Here is a 22243-nt window from a genome sequence, read left to right as displayed (position 1 = left end):
GTGGGTTGGTGGCACTGGTGGGTTGTAGGAGCAGCAAACCTGGGGAATGTAAAGGTAATCCTTCATCTTTGATACTGCTGCAGAAAGTTAGGGGTTGTTTGGATTTTTACTTGACCTCTTTTCAGGATAAAATTTCAGGAATTATTCTCAATTTGGTAGCAGAAGATGTATTTTTATTAGTAAGGTCCCAGCTTCAATTTAGAAGGAATCAAAGGCATGAACTCTGCCAAGTAAGGAACGATTAATGAAGTTTTTGATGGGTCCTTTTAGCTTTGCCAAAGAAAAACCCCAGAATGTTTAGATCACTTTGTTTTATTCTTTTACAGTGTTTTGGAAATACTGTGATCTTGATTGTGACCTTGTTCAACTTTGAATGGGAGAAAACAGGGGAAAGGAGGCCACTGGCAGGTCCCCCATGTTGAGAGCCCCCAGGCAGCCATAGAGCCATCTCCCATCTTCTGTTTGTCCTTTCCCATTCATTTTGTTTTCATTTGCCTCATTTTCTCTGCTTCTTCCCTTGACTTGTCCCTGGGCCAGATTTAGTAGGGGCTTTTGGAGTGGTTTCATTGGTTTCACAAGGGAAGAGGCCAATTCTGTTTCTTTTGCACCCATTTCACAGCTGGAAGAGAGCAAAAGGCAGTGACCTATCCTGAAGTGGGACTTGGGGGCAGCCAGAGCTGCAGTGGGAGAGTCAGAGTAAAGTGTGAGAGAGAGAACCAGACCAGGATTGAGGAGTGAGAGGAGATGTGGTCAAGGTCTCCTTTTCCAGCAGCCTCAGTGCATCTTGCTCCCTTCGTGCCACCCTTTCTTGAAGGGGCTGGTGCTCTGGTGCCACTTCCCAGTGTTTCTGTACTAATTTGAATTATAAAGCTGATCTGTTGCATCACAGAGCCATAGTTTCCCTTCCCCATCTGTAATAAGCACAGAAAAAACTGTCTTACACAGCGCTGGGTGAGCAGCTTCATGTAATAATTATACACTTGTCCTCTAAACTCTGCCTTAGCTGATACTTTTTAGCAGTTGTGTGAAGAAACCTTCCCCACAGGATGAGGCACCAGCGCTTCCTCCTGTCTCTCGTGCAGAGGGAAAAGTGAACAGTGTGGATTTCCTCAGGGACATTACCATCCATGGAGAGGCAGAGAAGGGTTTGTTTGTGAAAGGGGAGACCTTCAGTTGCATCAGTGCAGACCCTTTGAATGCCTGGCAGTATTCCTTGCAAAGGAATGCAAATGAATGCAATCCTCTTTTAAAATCAATTTATTTCTGACGATTTAGCAAACGTTTTTAGAGCTATTATGTTATTTTTCTGAACATGAGAACAGACTACCAGCAAGGAGAGTTTGTCTAGTTTGTCTTAGCTAAGGCTTTGAAGGATTGACCACAGTGTAGTGCTGTGGAACATTTTTGTCTTGTTCAAGGTTGTGTCAGCCATGAACAATTCCTTGAACAATTCCAATGCTGTAGCATCTACATGGCCAACAAAGTCCATGTGACGTCAGAAAGGGATCCCATTGTATCACCCTGCTGTGTAACAACAAAATATATGACAGATCAAAGAGATTTTATAAGCTTTGTAACAACAAAATATATGACACATTAAAGAGATTTTATAAGCTTCACTCGCACTTCTAAGTTTTATAAAGTAAGTTCTCCCATCCTTTGCCCAATGTTTTGCTCTCACAAGTTGCATTTTCCTGCAGTCATATTCCAGTATTATAACCTGAAATAGTGAGAGCCTGAACAAATGACTAAGTATGCACTGCAAAGGAAAAATGTTTCCATTTTTGTTGTTCAAGCTGAATGTAAAGTGGGAGGTCAGGTAAAAAAAATGTAAAAATTCTTTGGAATATGAATTGCATTTTACATACTCCTCTTCCTGTATTATAAAGTAGCTTAATATTATATACATACATATATGTTTGTATACATTTTTGCCCTTTTTAAAAGAGGGGGAAGAGGAATAAAATCAAGTGTTGATTTTCACAAGAAGTTGGCTCTTTGTCCCCCTCAAAATGCCCTTTCACAGTTGCTGCCCTAAAGAGGACCAAGGTGAGGAGGTGTTGGCACAAGCAAAGCAAACCAGGTAAAACTGGAAAATGGTCCCAGCTGGCACAGCTGTGACATGGGTGTGGCCTTGTCTTCAAAGATCTGAATGGTCCTTGTTTGGGTTAAAATCTGTGTGTTCACCCGGGTGGTGTTGTGGGGTTCAGAATGGCAACAAGGGGCTCTGAGGATGAAATTATTTCCTGTGGTAAAATCAAGTGGTGTGGTTGTGTTGGGAGATCATTAAAGTAAATGTCCTTGCTTTGAGACCTCTGTTTAGTTTAGAGATTAGTCTTGGTTTTACCCTTCTTGCACATAGGCTTAGCTGAAACTCCTTTGCAAATCATGGTATTGACTCATTCTCAGTGTATACAGGAGCCAAAAGTGAAGAAAACACCTTAGAATTGATGAGGAAAATGGTAAGAAAAGAGGCTCCAGTGTTCCCATTATTCTCCTCTGTTTTGTGCAATTTGTGTGTTTGTTGAAGAGAAATGGAATAAAATGCTGCTATGGAATAATGGCCTTCTGCTAGAGTGCTTAAAAAGTGATTACTTTGTGGGAAATACGGTGCTCTGAGGAGTCCATCTGGGCTGATGGTGGCAGGAGTTGGAATGGTGAGGGAATAAAGGGAATTTATGACTAAGGTAAGGAAACCTCAGCATAAATGAAGCCCCTCATGGAAAGATATGTGTGTACTCATAGCTTTGGCCAATGTCATGTACTCCCTGGAGTAATTTTGTGATAGGGCCATGTAGTGTGGTATAAATTAGCAAAGTAATTAAGAAAAAAGAAATTAGTGAAAATATCTGTATGAGCATATGCCAAGCATTGCATGGAAATAATATTGGGAAGGTGTGTGGGTCTGTGTAAATATAAATATATATATTCAGAAAAAAGCTTCAGCTAATGTAATGAAGATGGTTATTTCTGTCATCTGTGTCTCTGTGTCTTTTTGTCATTTTGTCTTGTGGATGGCTGGGCAGTGAGGTAACTGTCACCCAAAAGGGAGGGAAGGGGGAATACATCATCCTGATTTAAAGGGTGATGCAGCACTGGCTTACATTTTTGGAATGCTATTTAAATGTTCCCAAGAAACATTTTTGTGTGACCTCCAGTGATGTGTAACGTGGTGCTGGGATCTGGATTGGAGAAAGCTGCTCAAGACACGCCTGGTGTCTGTGTCCCCAGGAGTTGAAAAAAACCCCCAAAACTTGAAAACCATTGACCTTCACCAAATTTATTTATCTATCACAGATCATAGTTTAGTTTCATGTGACCCCCCCAGGAATTAGATTGGGTTCATTTGGTTATTAAATCCCAAGTCCTTCTGGTGCTGTGAAAGAAGCTTATACATAAAGTCTTGTCAGACCTTATTCTAGTTGAATCTGACCATGAGTAATTGTTTCTAGACAGATCATTGCTGCTTCTCACCCCATTACCAACAAAGAGTGGATTTTAGCAGCCTTTGAGATAAGCTTTTCTGACACAATGTTAATCAAACCCTTAGCTTGTTTCAGCCTGATCAACCACAAGCACTGGCCTTTATGTAATTCATGATTATTAGGATTTTTTAGCCTGACAGAAGTGCAAAGGCAATTTGTGAAATCTTCCTTCTCCCATAAATAAGGATTGGGCAGTGGGAGCAGGGGAATGAGCTGCAGGAATGAGTCTCTGGGTTTGACCCAAGAGCCACTCTGTGTTTGTACAGGATCTGTGCTCTGCTGTTTGTTCTTCATTTTCAGTAATCATTCATCATTCACAATTAACTTAAACCAGCAAGCTCCATAGTTAGATCACAAGCTTCTCTTCACAAAACATTTTTTATAGAGTGCATAGGTCTCCCTCAGCTCAATCTGCTCCCTCTGAATGTGAGATGCTCTTGAAGCTGCCTGGGAGCAACATAAGTATGGAAACCTTTGGAAATCTATGGGATAATTGTCCATCTCAGTACAAAATTCAGCCTTGTGTAGCAGAGCACTTGAGGAAGAGCAAAGTATAGGGGTCAAATTGTAGAAAGGGAGATCTGCAAGTTTGGAATGGAGCCTGTTACTTTTGGCACCTCTTTTGCCATGTATCACATCTAGATGAACTTACAAATGGGTTTGTTTAGCTTGCTGTGAAACAAAAGCTTCACTTCTGATGGAGCACAAATATCACACCCACGGTCTCAGCTGCCAAACTTGTGAAAAAATCTGATTTTTTCACCAGACAGTATCAGTTTTTTCCTGTAGAGAAGATGGACTAAGCACATGAGGAGTGCTGTATGCTGAGAGGTGAGGAGAGGCTGATCTGAGGTGTGATGGGTGTTACCACTCCTCTGCACTGAGTTTTGGGTGACTAACAGGGATTTTGCCAGCATGGCAAACAGGTGATTTGAGGGTGTGTGCACACCACTGGAGTCACAGAATTGTAAGGTTTTATTGAGAGCAGTCTCCATTAATAGAAACCAAGGCTGGGATAAATAATTGGTTTCAGTGTTTTACAGGTACAAACCACATGTTCCTGCGTGGGAAAGAGGGGTGGCTCCACCAACCAGAGCTGCTGGGTTTGGCTGAGTGCAAACAAACCTGTGAGAGGTGATCCAGCCAAATCAGAACCTTTGTGTCTGCCATCCCTTTTTGTCATAATAGGTATTAATTCATGGCTCAGATTAATTGAAATACTATTTCTACAAATAAAGATCAAAATGAGTTCTGCTTTCAACAACAATGAGAGTAGTTTACATTGCCTTCCTAGATGAAGTCTGGGAGCACTTGAACCTAAACACTTCCTGGGTGGTATTGTAAGTACTGCACAAGGAAGAAGACTGTAGGAAAGAGGGAATGACTTGTAAATCCCACTACACTGTTCTGTATCTCAGAGCACTGGAAGGTGGTGGGCACTGTCAGGATGTGCCAAACAGCATCACTTTCACAGGATTTCTGCCTATCAGATGCATTTAGCAACTGATAATGATGTTTGCAGTGAAGGGGTGATCTCAGGAAAAGCAGTTTTTATGGTGAGTTTGTGCTTTCTTTCTCTTCCTGTTGAGCATCCAGCCCATTTGCGAGGTGCCAGTACTGACATCCAGCTTTCAGGGCTTATGTAGAGCATCTGCAATTTCAGACATTTACCTCAATCAGAGTTGTGTTTTTCTTGGACTTGGGATAAGATTGGCCCAGGAGCTGAACACTGGAATTATTTTGTATTATGCTGCTGCTATGATGGTCTGTGAGCATAAGATTGTGTTTATGGATAGAAAAATGGACGGATGGACAGACAGTAGTAATTTTAAAGCTCAGTTTGCACTAAGGCATACAGTACATCTAGATTAACTGGTTTCTAGTTTATAATTTAAAAGTTTGCCCCCAGTTGTGGGTTCCGTCCTGGCTTGTGGAGCACTGTGTGGGTATGATCAGCTGAGCATTTTAGATTGTTTTCTGACAGTTTTGCTAATGGCCTGGTGGAGGAAATAAGACAAACTGATTTGTTCCTGTTCTGTCTCACTGCTTTACTTGTTTGAAGTGCTGGGTGTACTGACATTAAGCACACACAGGGCCTATTTCTTTTAGTTTTATTTTGTCCAGGATTTGCTTTAATACAGCAAATAATCTACTTCCTTTACATTTATGTCCCCTGGGATTTATATGGTGTAAGAAGATACATCAGCCCCCAGACCTCCAAAGAGATTAATATCACTGGTTGTGGTATATTTGGAAAACCCTTTCCAAAAGGTGCTGAGTGCAGGCAGTTGTGCTGTGAAGGGGGATTGTGAACGTTTTCCTACTCTTGGAAGGGTCATCTTACTGCCAAACACCAATATATAAGTGAAATAGCTTTTATGGCAAGCCCTTCTCTCTTTCCACTCTTAACTTCCAAATGGCTGAAGTTCTGGGAGTGTGAGCAATCACTCTCATGTATGACAGCCAAGAAGTTATTGTTTTCTGACCTTTTTTCCTGAGTTTTCCTGACTTGCACCTGGACTGGCCACGTGGCAACATTGTTGAGAGCAGGGAGAGCTGGATAGGCTGTGCTGGGAGCCAGACCAGCAGGAATTCATTCCTGGGAGAACTTGCTGAAGAGTGCCCTTGTTTGAAAAAGCTGAATGTCAGTTATTTCAATAAAAGCAGTGAAGCTGCCACGATAAAATTGGGTTTTTGAGGCCATTCTGTGGGCCCAATGATTTGGAGTTCCATACAAGTGTCCAACATGGGTGACACAATTAAGAAGAGGGCAAAAACAGGGGAAAAGCATGGAAAAAAATCTGGGGGTGATTACTGATTTCCAGAGGAGCAACAGGTAGATGTCTCTTGTTTCTCAGTGCAGCAACATTTGTTTTAATTCTTAAAAGAGGTATCATAACTCATGCTAAAGTTTTGTGGTCATGTGCAGGGGCAGTTCTCCAGAGCAGGAGGTGCATCATGAAGTATTAGCAAAGTTTATTCTGGAGTAGGATCTAAACTCTCAGCAAAGGAGGAACAGAGCCTTGCCTTGTTAATTTGATGGAAATCCTTCCACCTCCATCACAGTTGTCTTTTCCTGTTGGTAATTTTGGTTCATGGAATCAGAGAATATCCTAAGTTGGTAGGAACCCACAGGGATCAATCACTGAGTCCAACTCCTGGCCCAGCACAGGTTGCATGCAGGCTCCTCCTGGAGCTGATCAGACTCCTCATTCTCCCAGGATAAACATCCCAGCTGCTGGGCTTCAAGTCCCATTTATGTGGGCTGGAGCAGTGTCACTGCCAGACCAGCCAAGTGGGAGCATTGGCTGTGCTCCATATAAACAGCTCTGACAAAGCCAGCCACACTAAATTTGGAAAAGAATTAGGGGAACTCATTTTTCAACTGCCCTGGAGTATTTTATCTCCAGTTGCCCCATGTTATCATTTCATGGGAAGAGTTTCTGTTACTCAGGACTGTTTCCATCATGTTTATTTTCAGATAGCATATTTTTACTTTCTGTAAACCAAAAGAGTTTAAATATCCATTGAGGAACAATGGATGCAGGGTCTGTCTGCTTCTCTTCCCACCTTCAGTGTAGCACTGAAATTCCTGTTCAGCTGAGCCCTGCAAGGCCAGGTCTTCATATGGTGCCACTCACAATCTCTTTAAATAAACTTTTCTTCTAATTTTAAGGGGGAGGAGTATTTTTAATGCAGAGCTCCTTTGCGACAAGTAGTGTGAAGATTGGAAGAAACAGCCAGAAACATTTGCCTCTTGATTCTTGTTTTGGTTTGTCGTTAATATAGTCTACACATAAAAATTGCATCATCATTGTCCTATTTCTGATGTGTATGCTGTGAACTGCAGAGTTTCTTTCTCTTCATTGTGCTTTAAGCTTATCTAAGCAGTACTGACAGTGAAGAATGACACTTCTGAGGCCATTTAGCCTTAATTGAGAGACTTTGCCAAAATTACAGGTATTTCCTGTGATTGTTGCAACTTTTTTCCCAACATCAGAATTTTATTCTTTGTCCCACTTCCTCTACAAACTTTTACTGCAGGATGAAGGCAGTAGCCAAGTGAGGTGCAGTGTCCCAGAGCCCTCTCTAACAAATTGAGAGGATGATGCGAGCTGGAAAAGAAAAAGCCACAGTGCAAAACAGGGGCAAACCCTGAGCAGGAAACTCTGCCGGGGCTGGGGCCAACAACATCCTACTGCTGGCTGGGACCAGGAGGAAAAAAATGCTGTAAAGAAGGTTTTGGAAAACTTTGTCCTTATTTGGAGAATAAGTCTATGCCTCTGCCCAAAGCAGGCTAGTTTTTGTAGGGCTGGGATATTCTGCTTTAGCAGCACCATATCCTGCTATTATACCCAAGCACATCCTATAATCAGTATGTCTCTAAAAATCCATCCTGAAGCTGAAGATTTGGAGACTAGATTGTCACCAGGTGCTGTCCCACAACAGGCTCTGTGAAAGCCTTACATGAGTGGTGAATTGACTCTGCTTCTGACATCCCTCCAGCTGAGTGGGATGGCTGTGCCAATGCTGAGCCAGCTCCTCCATGTGCCTGGAGAGGGCTCCAGGGTGTCAGGTCTGTCTCCCAGTGCTGGTGTAGGATTGGAATGGGGCAGCTGTGGGGCAAAAGGGACTTCCAGTTCAGTGGAAGGCAGCAATCACATTGGTGCTTACAAAGAAGAAGGCTGCAGCTCACCCCTCTGAGCTGGTGACACGGGAGTGGCTGGAATGAAAGGTGGTGTCATGGAACAGCAGCGTTGGCATTGCCCCTGAACTTGGGGGGTGCATCTTATTCTGCACCACACTGGAAATTCACCTGCAGAAGCAGAGGAGCTGGTGTGTAGGTTTGTCTTCTCATGCACATCCATGTTAGGAAATTAGGGAATAATTCCTAGAATCCCACAATGGTTTGGTTGGGAGGGATCTTCCAACCCATCCAGTCCCACGCCCTGCCATGGGCTGTGACACCTTCCGCTAAACCAGATTGCTCCTCGCCCTGGCCTTGAACACTTCCATGAATTCCATTTCAGGAATACTATATACCAGTCTTGGTCTAGGAGTCCATCTAAAGGCCTTAATAAGTCTTAGTTTGAGAATTACCTTTTTTTTCTCATACAGAAAATATTATGTTTTTTCCCCACCAAGCAGAACAAAATGAAATTTCGAAAGCATCAAAGTTGCTTGAGATGCGAAATTGCATTTTTCTGTTGTATGCTCAGAAAAAGCCCTTTGGCCAAGAGGAAAGGGATCTCTCCAGTATCCAGGATGTTTGGGATGCTCTCTAGATCATAGGCCAGGTTCTGGTTCTTGCATTGCTACAGACTCTTTCAGTCACATATATGCACAGGCCTTTAATTTTAGCTTCATTTCCCTGTCTGCAAAGCACCATTATTTCTGTGGTAGGGTTAATGAGTTAATTGCTTGTAAATTTTTTTAAGATTCTCAGAAGTGAGACCTCAGTGTGTTTATTGCTGTTGCTCTTACCCATGAGATCTTGATCACAGCGAGACAATACCAGATTAGTGTTTATTGCAGCATGACTGAGTATATGTTTACATTAAAACAAAGATGAGACTGTAGTGCCCAAGCCTAGAAAAATATTTTGTAGAGCTTTGAGTCATCTTTCAAATCTTAGTAGGTGATAAAATTGGCTCCTATGGCTGAACATTAGCTAGTATCACTGATTGTCTTTGAAAACCCTTTCACCCCTTGATCATCCCTGGCTCTGGGGCAGTGTGCCCCAGGGAGAGGCAGAGAGCATCTTTCCTTAGAGAAATGGATTTGGGGAATTCTTTGCTTGATCTTAGAAGAAAAAACGAAGTCCAAAACCCAATATTTTCCTGGACAAATTCCCTCTGAATGCATCTCCAAGGGTTTCCTGATCTGTGCAGCAAGATGAGGGTCCTTGGTGCCAAGGAACCTGGTACCAAGGGCCCTTGGTACACTCAGGATGTCTTCTCATTTAACCATGGAATGGGTTGGGTTAGATGGACCTTAAAGCCCATCCAGTTCCACTCCCTGCTCTGGATAGGGACACCTTCCACTATCCCAGATTGCTCCAAGTCCCATCCAGCCTGACTTTGGACACTGCCAGGGATCCAGGGGCAGCCACAGCTGCTCTGGGCACCCTGTGTCAGGACCTCAGCACCCTCGCAGGGAAGAATTCCTTCCCAGTATCCAATCTAAACCTACTCTCTGTGAGTGGGAAGCCATTTCCCCTCATCCTGTCACTCCATCCCTTGTCCAGAGTCTCTCTCCATCTTTCCTGTGGGCTCCCTTCAGTACTGGAAGGTGACTATGGGGTGACCCTGCAACTGCCTTTTCTCCAAAGAGAAGAACTTGGGTCCCTGGTGAGAACTGCCTTGGTTCTGTGTTACAGGCTGTGAAGCCACGTATATTAAATACTTTTCAATCTCTGTTCCACCTCAGGGAAAACAGAGGCCACCATCAAGAACTTCAGCCCCCACTACCGCCGCCAGTACGCCGTGGCTTTCTGCAGGCACGTGCAGGAGGAGCTGGAGCAGCACCGCCACTCCCAGTCCCGCTTCCTGAAAACCAGGGTAGGAGGACACTCATGTTCCTGTCTGTGACCCATGCACACATGCAGATGTTGGATTTGGGTCATTTTGGTTTGGGATGGAAAAGTTGCATCTGGGTGCAGGTTTGAAGTTTAATTTTTGAAAATTCGTCTTTATTTTGGTCTTGTTTAGTTGTTTATCATGGCACGAGGAGAGCCATGATGTGAGTTTCTGGTACATGGAGTTGGGCATTTGGACAAAACTGGTTCCTGGTTGCAAGGTTCTGCAAAATATGGGCACAGGTATCATACTTCCAGGGAAGAGATTATGTAGGAAATGTAATAAATCCTGTCATCCAAGGCTCAGGGTTCCTTAAAGAAGATGGCAATAATTCTCTCTGTGGAGTGAACCGTGGAAAACTGTTTTTTATTAGAGGGGGGACAAAAAGAGAGACAAAAGTCTCTTTATTAGAGGAAAATGCAGAGAACCAGCCTTCAAGATTAAGAAGATAAAAATTGAAATGTTCTGAACGTACTGGAAATTATGGATTTCCAATGCTCTTGAAATCAGTAAGTAAAGCAGTGAGGTAGGATAACAGAAGATCTGTGTCTTTCAGAAAGATGCATGTCAGTTACTACAGTGCAGTTACTACAGTGCATGTCAGTTACTACAGTGCAAAACCATTACAAAGAAATGGGAAACAATTTACTATATTATAATAAAACCCTGCTTTTCATATCAATGAAAAATTTATATTACATAGTAGAAAGTGGAAGGTGATGAACTCCAGGTCATCCTGCAGGGGTTGGAACTAAATGATCTTTAAGGTCCCTTCCAACCCAAACCACTGCAGGATTCTCTGATCTTGCATTCAGCCTGTCAGCTGAAAGGTGAATAAATCTCTGTCTCACAAATCTGGCAGTGTTTTGGAAGGCAGAGCTCTTCTGCTGCCTCTTCACCTCGCCTACAAGAATTTGCTTGTGTCTGTAGAACCTTCTGAAATCAGAGATGTTTATAACTCCAAATTGCATTTGAAGGCTCAAAAGCCCTCAGAGCAGCATTATGGAAATGTAGAAATAAAAGCTTCAAGATGGTCAGTGGTGAGAAGAGTCTCAAATGTCACCAATTGTCCCTGTAGCCTGCGGGAGAAGCCGGGACAGTTCTGTACGAAGCAGAGCTGCTGCACTTTGCTGAGGATCTGAAGAAGTGGAAGGACAGATACGTCGTGATCAAAAATGACTACACTGTGGATTGCTTTGAGACCAAAGAGGTGAGTGCTGCTTCCCTGGATCTGCTTGTACATTCCCAAATAAACCTATAGTGAGTGGATTTGCTGCTGCTGCCTTGCCTTCAGCAATAGGAGGTGAAACCTTGTCCTCGTTAGGGTGGCTCCAGTGGGATGGCTGAGGGTGCAGTCAAGTGCCCTGCCTTGGCCAGATACGTGGCCAGAACTAACAAATGGGACATTCTTTGGCCAGATACGTCAGCAAGAGCTAACAAATCCTTTTAACAGCCCTTGAACCTTCCTGTGCCTGTCCCAGAGCACTTCTACATCCCTGTAATACATCCCTGTGCTCCTGCAGGTTTGGGTGGCTCCAGGCTGGCTACAGTGGAGGCCTTTGCCTGGAAGCTGCCATAATCACGCTAGTCCTGGCTGACAAATCCAACAAATTTGGCTCAGGAGAAAATCCCATCCTTTTTCCCTCCCTTCCCTCCCTGACTCCTCACCACAGCAGATAAGCACTGAGAGATTAGATTTGTTTTAGATTTGACATGCCATGGGAACATTTCCAAAATTCAGCCTGACAAAAGATTCTCCCTTTGTGCAATATCCCCATGCATTAGAATAATAGAATATCCTGAGTTGGAAGGGACCCACAAGGATCATGAAGTCAGCTCCTGGTTTTGTCAGTGAATTGTGTATTTTATTTTTTCTCTCTCCTTAAATCTCTATTTGACAATGCTTCCTCTCTGTTGATTTTCCAGGCCTACCAGAAGGGAGCTAGCCCTAAATATCACATTCTTCCTGCAGGAGGCAAAGTCCTGACTTCAGAAGAAGATTACAATTTGCTTTCTGATAAACATTTTCCAGACCCTGTTGGTAAGTCCTGTTCAAAGGCAAAGTCAAAGCCCAGGCTCTGTTCCTTACTCTGCCCTGGGAAGGCTTTCAGGCTCCAGTTTAAAATGGGGTGGCAGAAGATGCCCACAGCCCTTTTCCCAAGTTCAAGCACAGCTCCAGAATGGATAAACAAAGCAGATGCTGTAAGCCAACATTCAGAAAAACGTTGGCTCCCTTTCTTCCCAGCACACCGGCCCAAAGCTGCTGGAAGCTGTGTAGAAGCAGGGCAGGAACCACAGCACCATTGTTCCCAGACTTTGTTAATATTCCTGGTTTATTTGTTTCCATTTTTAGATGCCAGCTGTCTGTGTTGACTCACAGCTGATAATAAGTCCCACAGAGAGGGCAGGAAGGTGGCTGCTTCTGAGTTTGTTGTTTCTGGGTCAGGAACTGCTGTGGTCCTGCCTGCCCCCACTCCACCAAGATGGAGAAAATTCAGGCTTTACGGAAGGAAGCAGGTCTCACATTGCAGAGTCAGATTTGGAGAATGGGATGCCACATAACAAAAGGGATAACGGCAACTTGAAAACAAGGATTTATTTTTTGAGTCTTTTAAATCCCTAGGATTTAAAAGTTAGGTGCCCTCTCATACCCTTTCCCAAGGCACAGGGTGGTCAGAGGGGCTTGGAGGTGTCCTGTGTGTGTCACCACAGCTCTGCAGCAGGTGGGGTTGAGTGAAGTGGAACACCCCAAGGGTGCTCGTGGGCTCTCCCTTCAAAAATATAATCACTTCATTCTTATGGCACTACTCTCTGTCTGTGTGGTGCTGAAGACCCTCCAAGGTGAACCTCATGTGTCTGGGCTCTCCGTGCATGTCAGTGACTCCAGATTGGGTTTGGTCATCCCTAAACATGCTGTCCAGCATCCCCTGTGTGCAGGGACCTGGACCAGGTGGGAGCTGGAGGTACTTGGTGCTTTCTTGACATCACCTGCAAGGGCTTGAAGTGACAGTTTTTAAGGGCAGTTGTGTGTGGAAGTCCTGGAACCAGGGATAGCACTGCTGTTCCAACACGGTTTATTTAATGCAGCTTGTTTCTATAGGAAAGTCAATATACTCCTAAATTGTCTATATGTGCAACAGACCAGGGCTCCCCACAATTTATTTATCTACCATGAAAATCCTTTCCCTTGCAGCTGCAATCCAATGAAATAGTTTCTTTGAAATTTTATCAAAACTAGATTTTTGCCACCTTGAAGGCAAAGCAAGAGGCCATCAACTGGCTGTGGTGTGACACAGAGAGGTGGTTGGTGCCAGCTGAGTGTGCCCATCCCCACCGTGTCCCCCTGCCCCCTGTGCCCAATCTCCTGAACTGGGAAGGAGACTACCCTGCTGGCAAAGGTCTGGCCCAGAGCCAACCCCCAGGAAATGTGCAGCTCTCAAACAGAGGTGTTTCTGTGCAGGCTCAAGTGAGGAGGCGGCTGCAGCCTTCGTGCCGCTCCCAAAGGAGTTCCCGGTGTACCTGTGGCAGCCCTTCTGCCGGCACAGCTACTACTGCTTCCCGGAGCCGGGGGCACAGCGGCGCTTCAGCGCTGTGCTGGGCGACTGCGTGCGGCATTCCAACCACGGTGAGCGAGGGAAGGGACTGTGTGGGACATTCCAACCACGGTGAGTGAGGGAAGGGACTGTGTGGGACATTCCAACCACGGTGAGTGAGGGAAGGGACTGTGTGGGACATTCCAACCGCGGTGAGTGAGGGAAGGGACTGTGTAGGACATTCCAACCACGGTGAGTGAGGGAAGGGACTGTATTGGGCATTCCAGCCACAGTGAGTGCAGGAAGGGACCTGAGGGACACTCCAGCCATGGTGAGTGCGGAATGGGACCTGTGTAGGATATTTCAGGAAGGGCTCAGCCTGGGACAGTGTCACCCACCCAGGACCCACCCACCGAGCAGAGGGAAAATGAAAGTCACTCATGAAAGGTGCTTGGCTTCAGCACCCCAACAAATGAATCAACACAGCTCTACTGCTTGCTGTGCTGGGAACACAGTTTGGTAGTGTTTGGGGTGCAGTGGGTGTGAGCTTGGGGAGAAAACATGGAATTGCTTTGGAAGTTGTGCAGTGATCCAAAATCCCTAAGAGGTGTTTATTATTAAGGCACAGCAAACCCTCACCTGCATTTGCAAGCTGGCTAATGCATCACAGCTATAGAGTCAGGAATAATGGAATATCCTGAATTGGAAGGGACCCACAAGGATCATGGAGTCCAACTCATGGCCCTGCACAGACAATCCCAAGAATCCCACTCTGTGTCATGCAGGAGACCAGGTGTGTACAACATGGAGGGAGTGCAGTCCCCCAGTACACTCCTGTGTTGTTACACACACATCTCTCCTGATCAAACATCTGGCCTTTCTGCAGATGTTTCAATGGCAGCTCAAGCCCCAGCCGTGGTTAAGCCTTGTAGCTGGTCCATGAATGGTGTGTAGGACACAGTATAGATTGTCTGCACAACGATAAATTATAAATGTCACTTTCTGAGTAGGTTAGCCTAGAAAACTTTAAAAAAACCTTAATCTATGACTGTCTAGGGCGGTAAAAACAGCTTTGCTCCCATGAAATTGGAAGATCATTTATAAGTTGGATCCTTCAGAAAAAGAAATGCTTTCCTGATTTTCAGATGACATTTTTTCCACCAAGATGCCCTCAGTTCCCCACTGGTCTCCAGGGTCTTCCATGCCTTTAGTGTCACTTTGGAGTCCCATATGCTCCTGCTGCCCTTGATGGGAGATGGGAACACTCAGCAACTTCTCCACTGAACTCAGGTGCTTGGGTCTGAAGCCCAGGCTTGTGGGTAAATGAATTGTGAGTGCAGGGTGTGAACAGTCCCTTTTATTTACAGAAGTGGCTCCTGGTGAATGTTTTTTTAGCTGTCACTTTAGTCTCCTGGTGATCAGCTTCATCCCATTGCCCTCAGACAGCTTTCTCCTGCTGTCCTCCCTGGATCATTCTCGACTGCCATCTCTTTTCCCTTGTCTCCACTGCCAAAGACATTCCTTTAGGCTTCCTTTAGGACTCCATTCCCATGAGGAAAACACACATGACTGCATTTCCAGGCAGTTTCCTAAGATGTGCAGTTACTTGTTTGGTGCTCAGGGCTGGCTGCTTTCAGGGACCTTCTTCACAGGAAACATGGGGTTCCCAATCTCGACGCTATCCCAGCTGGTGTACACTCCCCATTCCTGGTCCCAAGGCTGCCCAGGTGCTGTACAATCCCTAATTGCATTCCCAGTGCTATCCAGGTGGTGTACAGTGCGCTGACACTCTGGACTTGGCTCCTCACTGAGGTTTGGTAGGGAGATGAGGACACAATCAAGTTTTCCTGGCACTCCATGACTTGAAACCTGTTCATGATGTTTGGGGATTTTCATTTCTCTTCTGGAACAAGTGTAATGGGTTTGACAAAGCTTTTGGCAGCCTGTTTTTTTTCGTAAAGTTCAGCACATCACTCTAGGGGCCAATCCTGAACTGGCAGAAGCTGGGTTAGGATGACCTAAGAGGTCTTTTCCGTCTCCAAAGCCTGTGAGTCTGCACTTCATTATATTTCATAGGGCTTAGCTATTGCTCATTTATGCATCTGTTCCAGGATTTATCCCTCTCAGCTTTTCCTGTGGTCCTGGTTTTATCCGACAGACAATGCCTCAAGGCTCATCCTGACTTCTGCCCAACGGGGTGAGAAGCAGATAAAGACAGTCTGGATTATGATCTACTGTTGAACCAGGAAATGAGTTTCAACAGCTATCAAGGAAGCAGGAGCCCCTTTTGTGTGGATTTCTTGGAGTTATGTTACCCCCTGGAGATCTGGGTGCTGAAAGTGGAAAAATGATCACTGACAAGCGCCTCAGTAACCTGAACTCTGCCCTTGAAGAGAAGTTTTTTTCCAAGGGCTTCGTGTTGATTCCTATTCATTTGTACATCACTGAAAAATATTAGTTTATTAATACTTCTTAAAGTCTTTTTTGCAAACACTTCTGCTGACAAAAACAGGTGTCTGAGCAATCTTACTAAGTTACAGCCATGTGCAGCAAAACAATGGCTAGTAAGGATTGTGGTAGAAAATTTGACTGTGCTCTTTTATTAAAAAATAGTTGAAAAGAGAAAAGAACTGTGAAAAATCCTTCATGTTTGATTATGAAATATAATTTAGTGGGATAAGGAGCATGGACCAGGGCAATACTCACTCCACCTCTTCCCAAAGTGCCAAGTTCCCATTTAGCAGGGCAGAATTGGCAAGGGCAGGACAAAGACAAATGTCATGTCTGAGCAGAGGTAGCCTTTCTGTCCCTGCTGTGATCTGCCATTCCTGAAAAGGAATGTGTTGCACTGGGCTTTAGCCAAGGACTTGGAGGAGTTCGTGGCTACAATGTGTTTTCTTTCTCCCAGGAAGCAGAGTTAAACAGGGAAAGCTGGAGTGAATCAGCGCTGGGAGCCGCCCTGGCATTCAGCTGCTTCCTGTCCCCCTGTGGTATAAATACCCAGCCCAGCCTGTGTTTCTGGGATTTCTGGGCAGAGCAAAAGTGTTGGGATTTAGTGAGCATTGCTGGGAAATGGCATTCAGATGTTTGAAGTGTGGGTTGTTGTGTCGTTCCCATCTCAACTTTCCTCTTGTCTTTGCCCTTTATACTCATTGATCAGGGCTTGGTGGTTTGAGGAGACAATGATCTCCTTCAGCAGCAATGGAACATGAAGATCAAATGCTTTTTGGGTTTTAATTTGTGAGATGGTGTGATTAGGGCTAATCAGTGAGAAGGCAAGTACCCAGGGAGCAGCAGAGGAACCCCAACAGCCTGGTGGGTGCAGGGGTCCCTGGTGGGCACTGCTGGCTGTTCTCTGCTGCTCCTGGGCAGCCTGTGCTTCCCAAGTGTCAGTCCTCCAGCAGTGTAAGATTTTTAACACTCCTCAGCTTTTTAAAGAAGCTGTACTTGAGTTTAGGTGGAGTGTGGAGGAAGTGGTTTAGCGTTTTCCTCTGATTTTCTAAGCTGCTCCTGCCAGGTTAGATGGGGGTGGCAGCATGGGATTCTTTGGTTTGCTTTAGCTCCATGATCCACTTGGATCCACAACCTGGACTTACCTGGTTCCATCTTGCTCCCTGTTTCCTTAGTGAAATGCTGAGAAGTGCACACCTCAAATCTGGGGGGAATCTGCTGCTGAAATGGCACCTAGCCCCCATTGGGATGTTCTATCAGTCCCACAATGGCAACAGTGAGGGAAAAGCTCAGAATATTCATAGGGCTCTAATATTAGCTATTCCCCAGGTTTTAATCCTTTATGTTTGCATGTCTTGAAAATCAGACTGAAGTTCCTTCTGAGTACTTCTAAAACTACTTGTTTTTTTAGGTCTTCTTGCTTCCTATTTGAGTTTCATTCAGTATTTGCTGTTGGAAGTGGGGAACCCTGACCACTTGGTGCTGGGATAGAGGGAAGTCTGCTTGATGGGAAGGAAATGACAACTAGCTCATTCTGGGAGACACAGAGTTTCACTTCGTGATTTTGGTTTTTTTTGTCTGGTTTGATTTCACATCCACATCTTGACAATCACCCTCCTGATACAGGAAGCTGAGGGACTTTCAAAACCATATCCTGTCATCTCCAATTTCAACAGAAACAACAACAGAAATTATTTTGAGCAATACATATATTAAAGAAGTATAATAAAGAAATACATTAGGCAAGAGAGAAAGAAAAAAGCTTGTGGAGGGCAGATTTTTCTTTTCCATCTCTGACTTTCAGGATTGCCATTATTGGTGTTTGCATTTCCTTTTTCAGTTCTGAATTTATCTGGCAGATGTTTTCCTCATAGTTATATCTAAATTTCCTATGTTAATGTCTATAGTACCTGTATAGGACTTACCAACTCTTGGACCAGAATTCAGAATAATTCTGGGAGCACTGAGAAAAGTTGAGAAGCTGACATGAAATCCTTGAGCTGAGGGATGAATGTGTCTATATATCTCTTTATACAGAGCAGAGCAGCTGTCAGGAGTCCAGATACCACTTTGGAAGGCTTTCTGAGACTTCACGCCACAAACAGGGTGGCCTTTCTCTCCCAGAGAGGGAGATGAAGGGAAGGATTTTCTTGTTGCCTGTTTCCAATGGATGTGGAGGGAGCAATTAAAGGAGAACTGACGAGGAAATTGCTTTTTATGACATTAAAGAAAAATGTCTTTGTGCACTGGGATGAAAAGTGAGGCCTTTTGGAAAGTTTGTGTGGTAATTTGGGGTGGGAAAAAGTACAAATAGAGATAATATTTACCCCTTCATCTACCAAGACTTGTGTCTTGGTTCCTCTCAAGCAGCTGCTGTACTTGGGTCAATTAAACCCCTTTTTGGTTAATAAAATAAGACCACCTGTGATCCACATGAGTGGCTGAGACTGTGTCTCAGTTCACCAGTCTGTTTCATTAGAAATACCTTTGATGAGGCTTGTGGGATGTTAAAAAAAAAAATCACTAAAACTTTTAGGACATTATATAGAGGTTTTCTTGTATAATTTAGGGTATTTTGCTTGAAATAAGACTATTTCTCCTCTTTCTAGGATGTTTTTCCTCTACAGCATGAGTTCATTCAGTCAGCATGGCTTTTGCCTTTCCTGCCAGCCTGGTTTCCTACACTGTGGTGAGGATTTCCAGTCTGTAGGAGTGACATTCATTCTGAAACAGCAAGATGATGAATGTGCTAAATTCATAATTGCCATTACGTTCTTCCTATCCCTCTCACCTCAGGCTGATTATCTTCTTCTTGCACACTACCAAGTGTGGGGTGGTGAAAGGGAGCCACTGCTCTGAGCCCACCACCCCAGCCTGTTTTAGGAGCTGTGAAGACTCATTTCAGGCTCCACCTTTAAAGTTCTGCAGCAGAGAGATCACAGAATCATGGAATGGTTTGGGTGGGAAGGAACCTCCTACCATGGCCAGGGACAGCTTCCAGTGTCCCAGGGTGCTCCAAGCCCTGTCCTGCCTGGCCTTGGGCACTTCCAGGGATCCAGGGGCAACCACAGCTTCTCTGGGCACCCTGTGCCAGGTCCTTCCTACCCTCCCAGGGAAGAATTTCTTCCAAACATTCCATATAACTCTGCCCTCTGGCAGTGGGAAGCCATGCCCTGTGTCTTCTCACTCCATCCTTTGTCCAGAGTCCCTCTCCAGCTCTCTTGGAGCCCTTGTAGGTACTGAAAGGCCACAATAAAGTCACCCTAGTGCCATTTCTTCTCCAAATTCCCACCTGCTCCAGGAATATAGTAGCTGGTTTGGAAACCACTTGGAAAATGTCAGAAATAAGTGACACTGTGATCCTTTGTGTGTGTTTATGCAGTGTTCATTAGTTTTTTAGACTGTGAAACCCACACCTGCTGGGCTTCCCACTGGAGGTTGATTGTGCCCTGTCTGGTGCTGCTTTGAACAGCTTCAATCTGGGTGCTGTGTGCTGAAAAGCAAACAGTTAACCCTGCTCAGTGTTGGTTTGGTGGCCACGGAAGGAACTTGTGCTGCAAAGCTCTGTTTGCTATAAGTACAGAGTATTCTTTCAGGGCTGTATCATGTTTGGAAGTGACCTCATCTAGTTTCTGTTGGTGGTTAGCAGCTTCACACCACATGCTCTGTGGATAATGTGACAGCACACTGCTCACAGGAAATCCCCAGAGCTGGGAGGCTGATGCCTCTCAGCCCCAGAGCACCATATATATCTCGCTTTGCTCTCAGTTTGGATGCTAACAACACAGGACAGCATTTTGTGAGGGTAAAATGTGTGTCCTTTTACTGAGAGGGCCATTTTCAGCTGTGCTTGAGCCATGTCCCAAGCCCCAGGTAACCTCCCTTTTCCTGAGGTGCAGTTCCTGAGCTTTCCTCATCTCCCCAGGTTCAAAGCATGTTCATTTTCTTACCTGCCATCCCAGTGGGTTGGGACTATTGCTTATTTTTTTGGAGACAGAATTTCCACAGTTTAATTTTGTTGGGGTTGATGGCCACGGCTTTTTCACCAGCTGTCTGTGGTATTTAAATGCAGCCACTCTTCAAACAGGCTGGAGCTCACATGAGCTCTTAGAAAGGGAAATAATTTTTTATCATGCTCATTTATTTTTATTTGAAGGGCGTTCCCTAATTGTGGTGCTGGAAGGCTGGCAGAGTGAATTCCTTCCCTGCAGGAATGTCTCTTGTTCCCTGATGGTCTACAGCTGCCTCCACCCCAAATCCTTGGAGGCTGGCAGAGTGGGAGCACTGTCTTTGAAGTGTCAGTATCATGATCCTGTCTCTTTAGTTGGTTTGGGGTTGTGTATTTTCCTTTTCTTTACCAGCTTTTGTTTTAAAATAAATAAATTTTAAAAAATAGTTAGAAATGGATTATTTTTCAAATTACAGAGTGTGTATAGTGGAATGCAGGGGAAAAGCAAGTCTAAGTATATACAAAAGAAACAGATGCCAAGGTGAGAGGGCAGTGATTTGGAAGGCTGAGAAAATTGGGAAAATATAATTTGCATTTCTTAGCATGAAATCTATTCTCTTGAGGGCAAAAGTGTCTAGGGGAAATAAGGAGGGGTAGAAGCACCAGCTTTTGAGACTGCAATTCGAATTCCAAATACTTCTTGATCTGCCTCTTCCTATCTATCTGTAACATCACAAGAAGGGAGGCCCTGCACCAGTACTTGTACTGAGATCTTTTGTATCCCCGGAAAAGGCTCTATAAAGTGACCAACAAGGAGTTACGAGAGATGCTTTGGCACTGCCTTCACCAGAGCCAGCTCTCCATCAAATAGATGAGGAAGCAAGGAAATAATATTGTGAGATCACCTAAAATCAAATGCATTTTTTTACTCATTTATCATATTCCAAAAATTAATAGTTAGTGACATTCTCCTCCTCAGTGAAAGGCCACCAGACTGGACTCCCTGGTCATCATCTCCTTCCAGTGATTGTTCTCCTGCCTTCTCCAGTCTTTGTCCAAAGCCTGTTGCTTTGAGTGATTTGAGAGGATATTTGTGGGCCCTGCTGTCTTGTAGGAGGGAACTAAAAAGTCATGAGGTTTTGTATCGGTTGTGAATGTCTTGTGTTGGGAAGAGAAAGCTGCAGTTCCTGGGGCTGGTGGGCTGGGCCTGGCAAGGCCTGTGGGCTCTGACGTGATCCTCTCCTACAAAAACTGCCATCACTGGGTACCACATTGCTAGTATCAATTAATTACCCACAGGAAAAATTCCAGGATCATATAAATTATATTCCCTGCATGCAGAATCTGGCTGGGATGCTGCAGGAAGCAGAAGAAGCCAGGGTGGATTGCTCCTGAGTTTTGGTGGTCAGATGAAAGGCATTATGTCAGAGTCAGCATTTCTGTAATTAAAACTTGTGCTCTGTGAGCTCAGACTTCTGGATTCTGGCTTAACACTTGTTCAGCTGTGTCTCTGGCCCCCAGCCTTGTGTGAAATGTCAGCCAAAAGGCTGAGGTTATTCTTTGTGGTGGAGCTCACTTTATTGAAGCATTTTATCCACAGTCAGAGACCCCTTCACTGTTACTGGATTGCAGCTGAGCTCAACCATTAACCCAGCCATGCTCACCACTAAACCATGTCTCCAAGTGCCATTAATGACAGGTACTGTTCAGAGGGACAGTTTAAATGGAACGTGGAAATAATCACTTTTTAACAGCTATGCCAATGTTATGAAGGCATCTTCCTTTGCTTGTAATGAAGAAAAATCATCATCTGAGTGATTAAACCTCCTCACCAGCAGCCCCAAGGCAGCAGTATGCAGTACAGACAGATGCACAGTTTGAACTGGAATGTTCAAATGCAGATTTCATATTATCTGAATTTGCTGGAAATCCAGTTTGAGCCAGAGGCAGCTGGAACACTCATCCTCCCTGGTAACGAGGCCCATCTGCAGAAGTTCTTGCACAGAGCTCTCCAGTGTAAGACCAGCTGATCTCTGGCTGAGACCAAATCCATGAGGGCAGTTAATTCCTGCTGCTGTCATCGGACACATGGGAAGTGTTGGTGAGTCACAAATGGACAGCCTGTCCTGAGGGACTGTAGCCATGTCCATCTCCAAGGGTGCAGCTGTCCTGCCATGGACAGGGCTGGGAGAGCCCACAGGACCTTGGGAATGAAGATTTGCTCATCACTCCCCAAACATTCACCTG

At 44.7% G+C, this 22243-nt stretch overlaps 1 protein-coding gene across 1 annotated transcript in view; it reads left to right on the top strand.

Moving 5' to 3' along the window:
- The window catches only part of NIBAN1 (niban apoptosis regulator 1), a 54670-nt gene that overhangs the window by 15932 nt on the left and 16495 nt on the right, over positions 1 to 22243 (top strand). The window contains exons 2-5 of the mRNA XM_059854542.1: positions 9915 to 10045; positions 11142 to 11273; positions 11990 to 12104; positions 13524 to 13688. Of these exons, the coding sequence (XP_059710525.1) occupies positions 9915 to 10045; positions 11142 to 11273; positions 11990 to 12104; positions 13524 to 13688 (543 nt within the window). The remainder of the gene's footprint in view (positions 1 to 9914; positions 10046 to 11141; positions 11274 to 11989; positions 12105 to 13523; positions 13689 to 22243) is intronic.

This window comes from Haemorhous mexicanus, chromosome 9 (assembly GCF_027477595.1).
Source record: "Haemorhous mexicanus isolate bHaeMex1 chromosome 9, bHaeMex1.pri, whole genome shotgun sequence".
Taxonomy (NCBI): domain Eukaryota; kingdom Metazoa; phylum Chordata; class Aves; order Passeriformes; family Fringillidae; genus Haemorhous; species Haemorhous mexicanus.
This window is presented reverse-complemented; position numbering and strand designations above follow the sequence as displayed.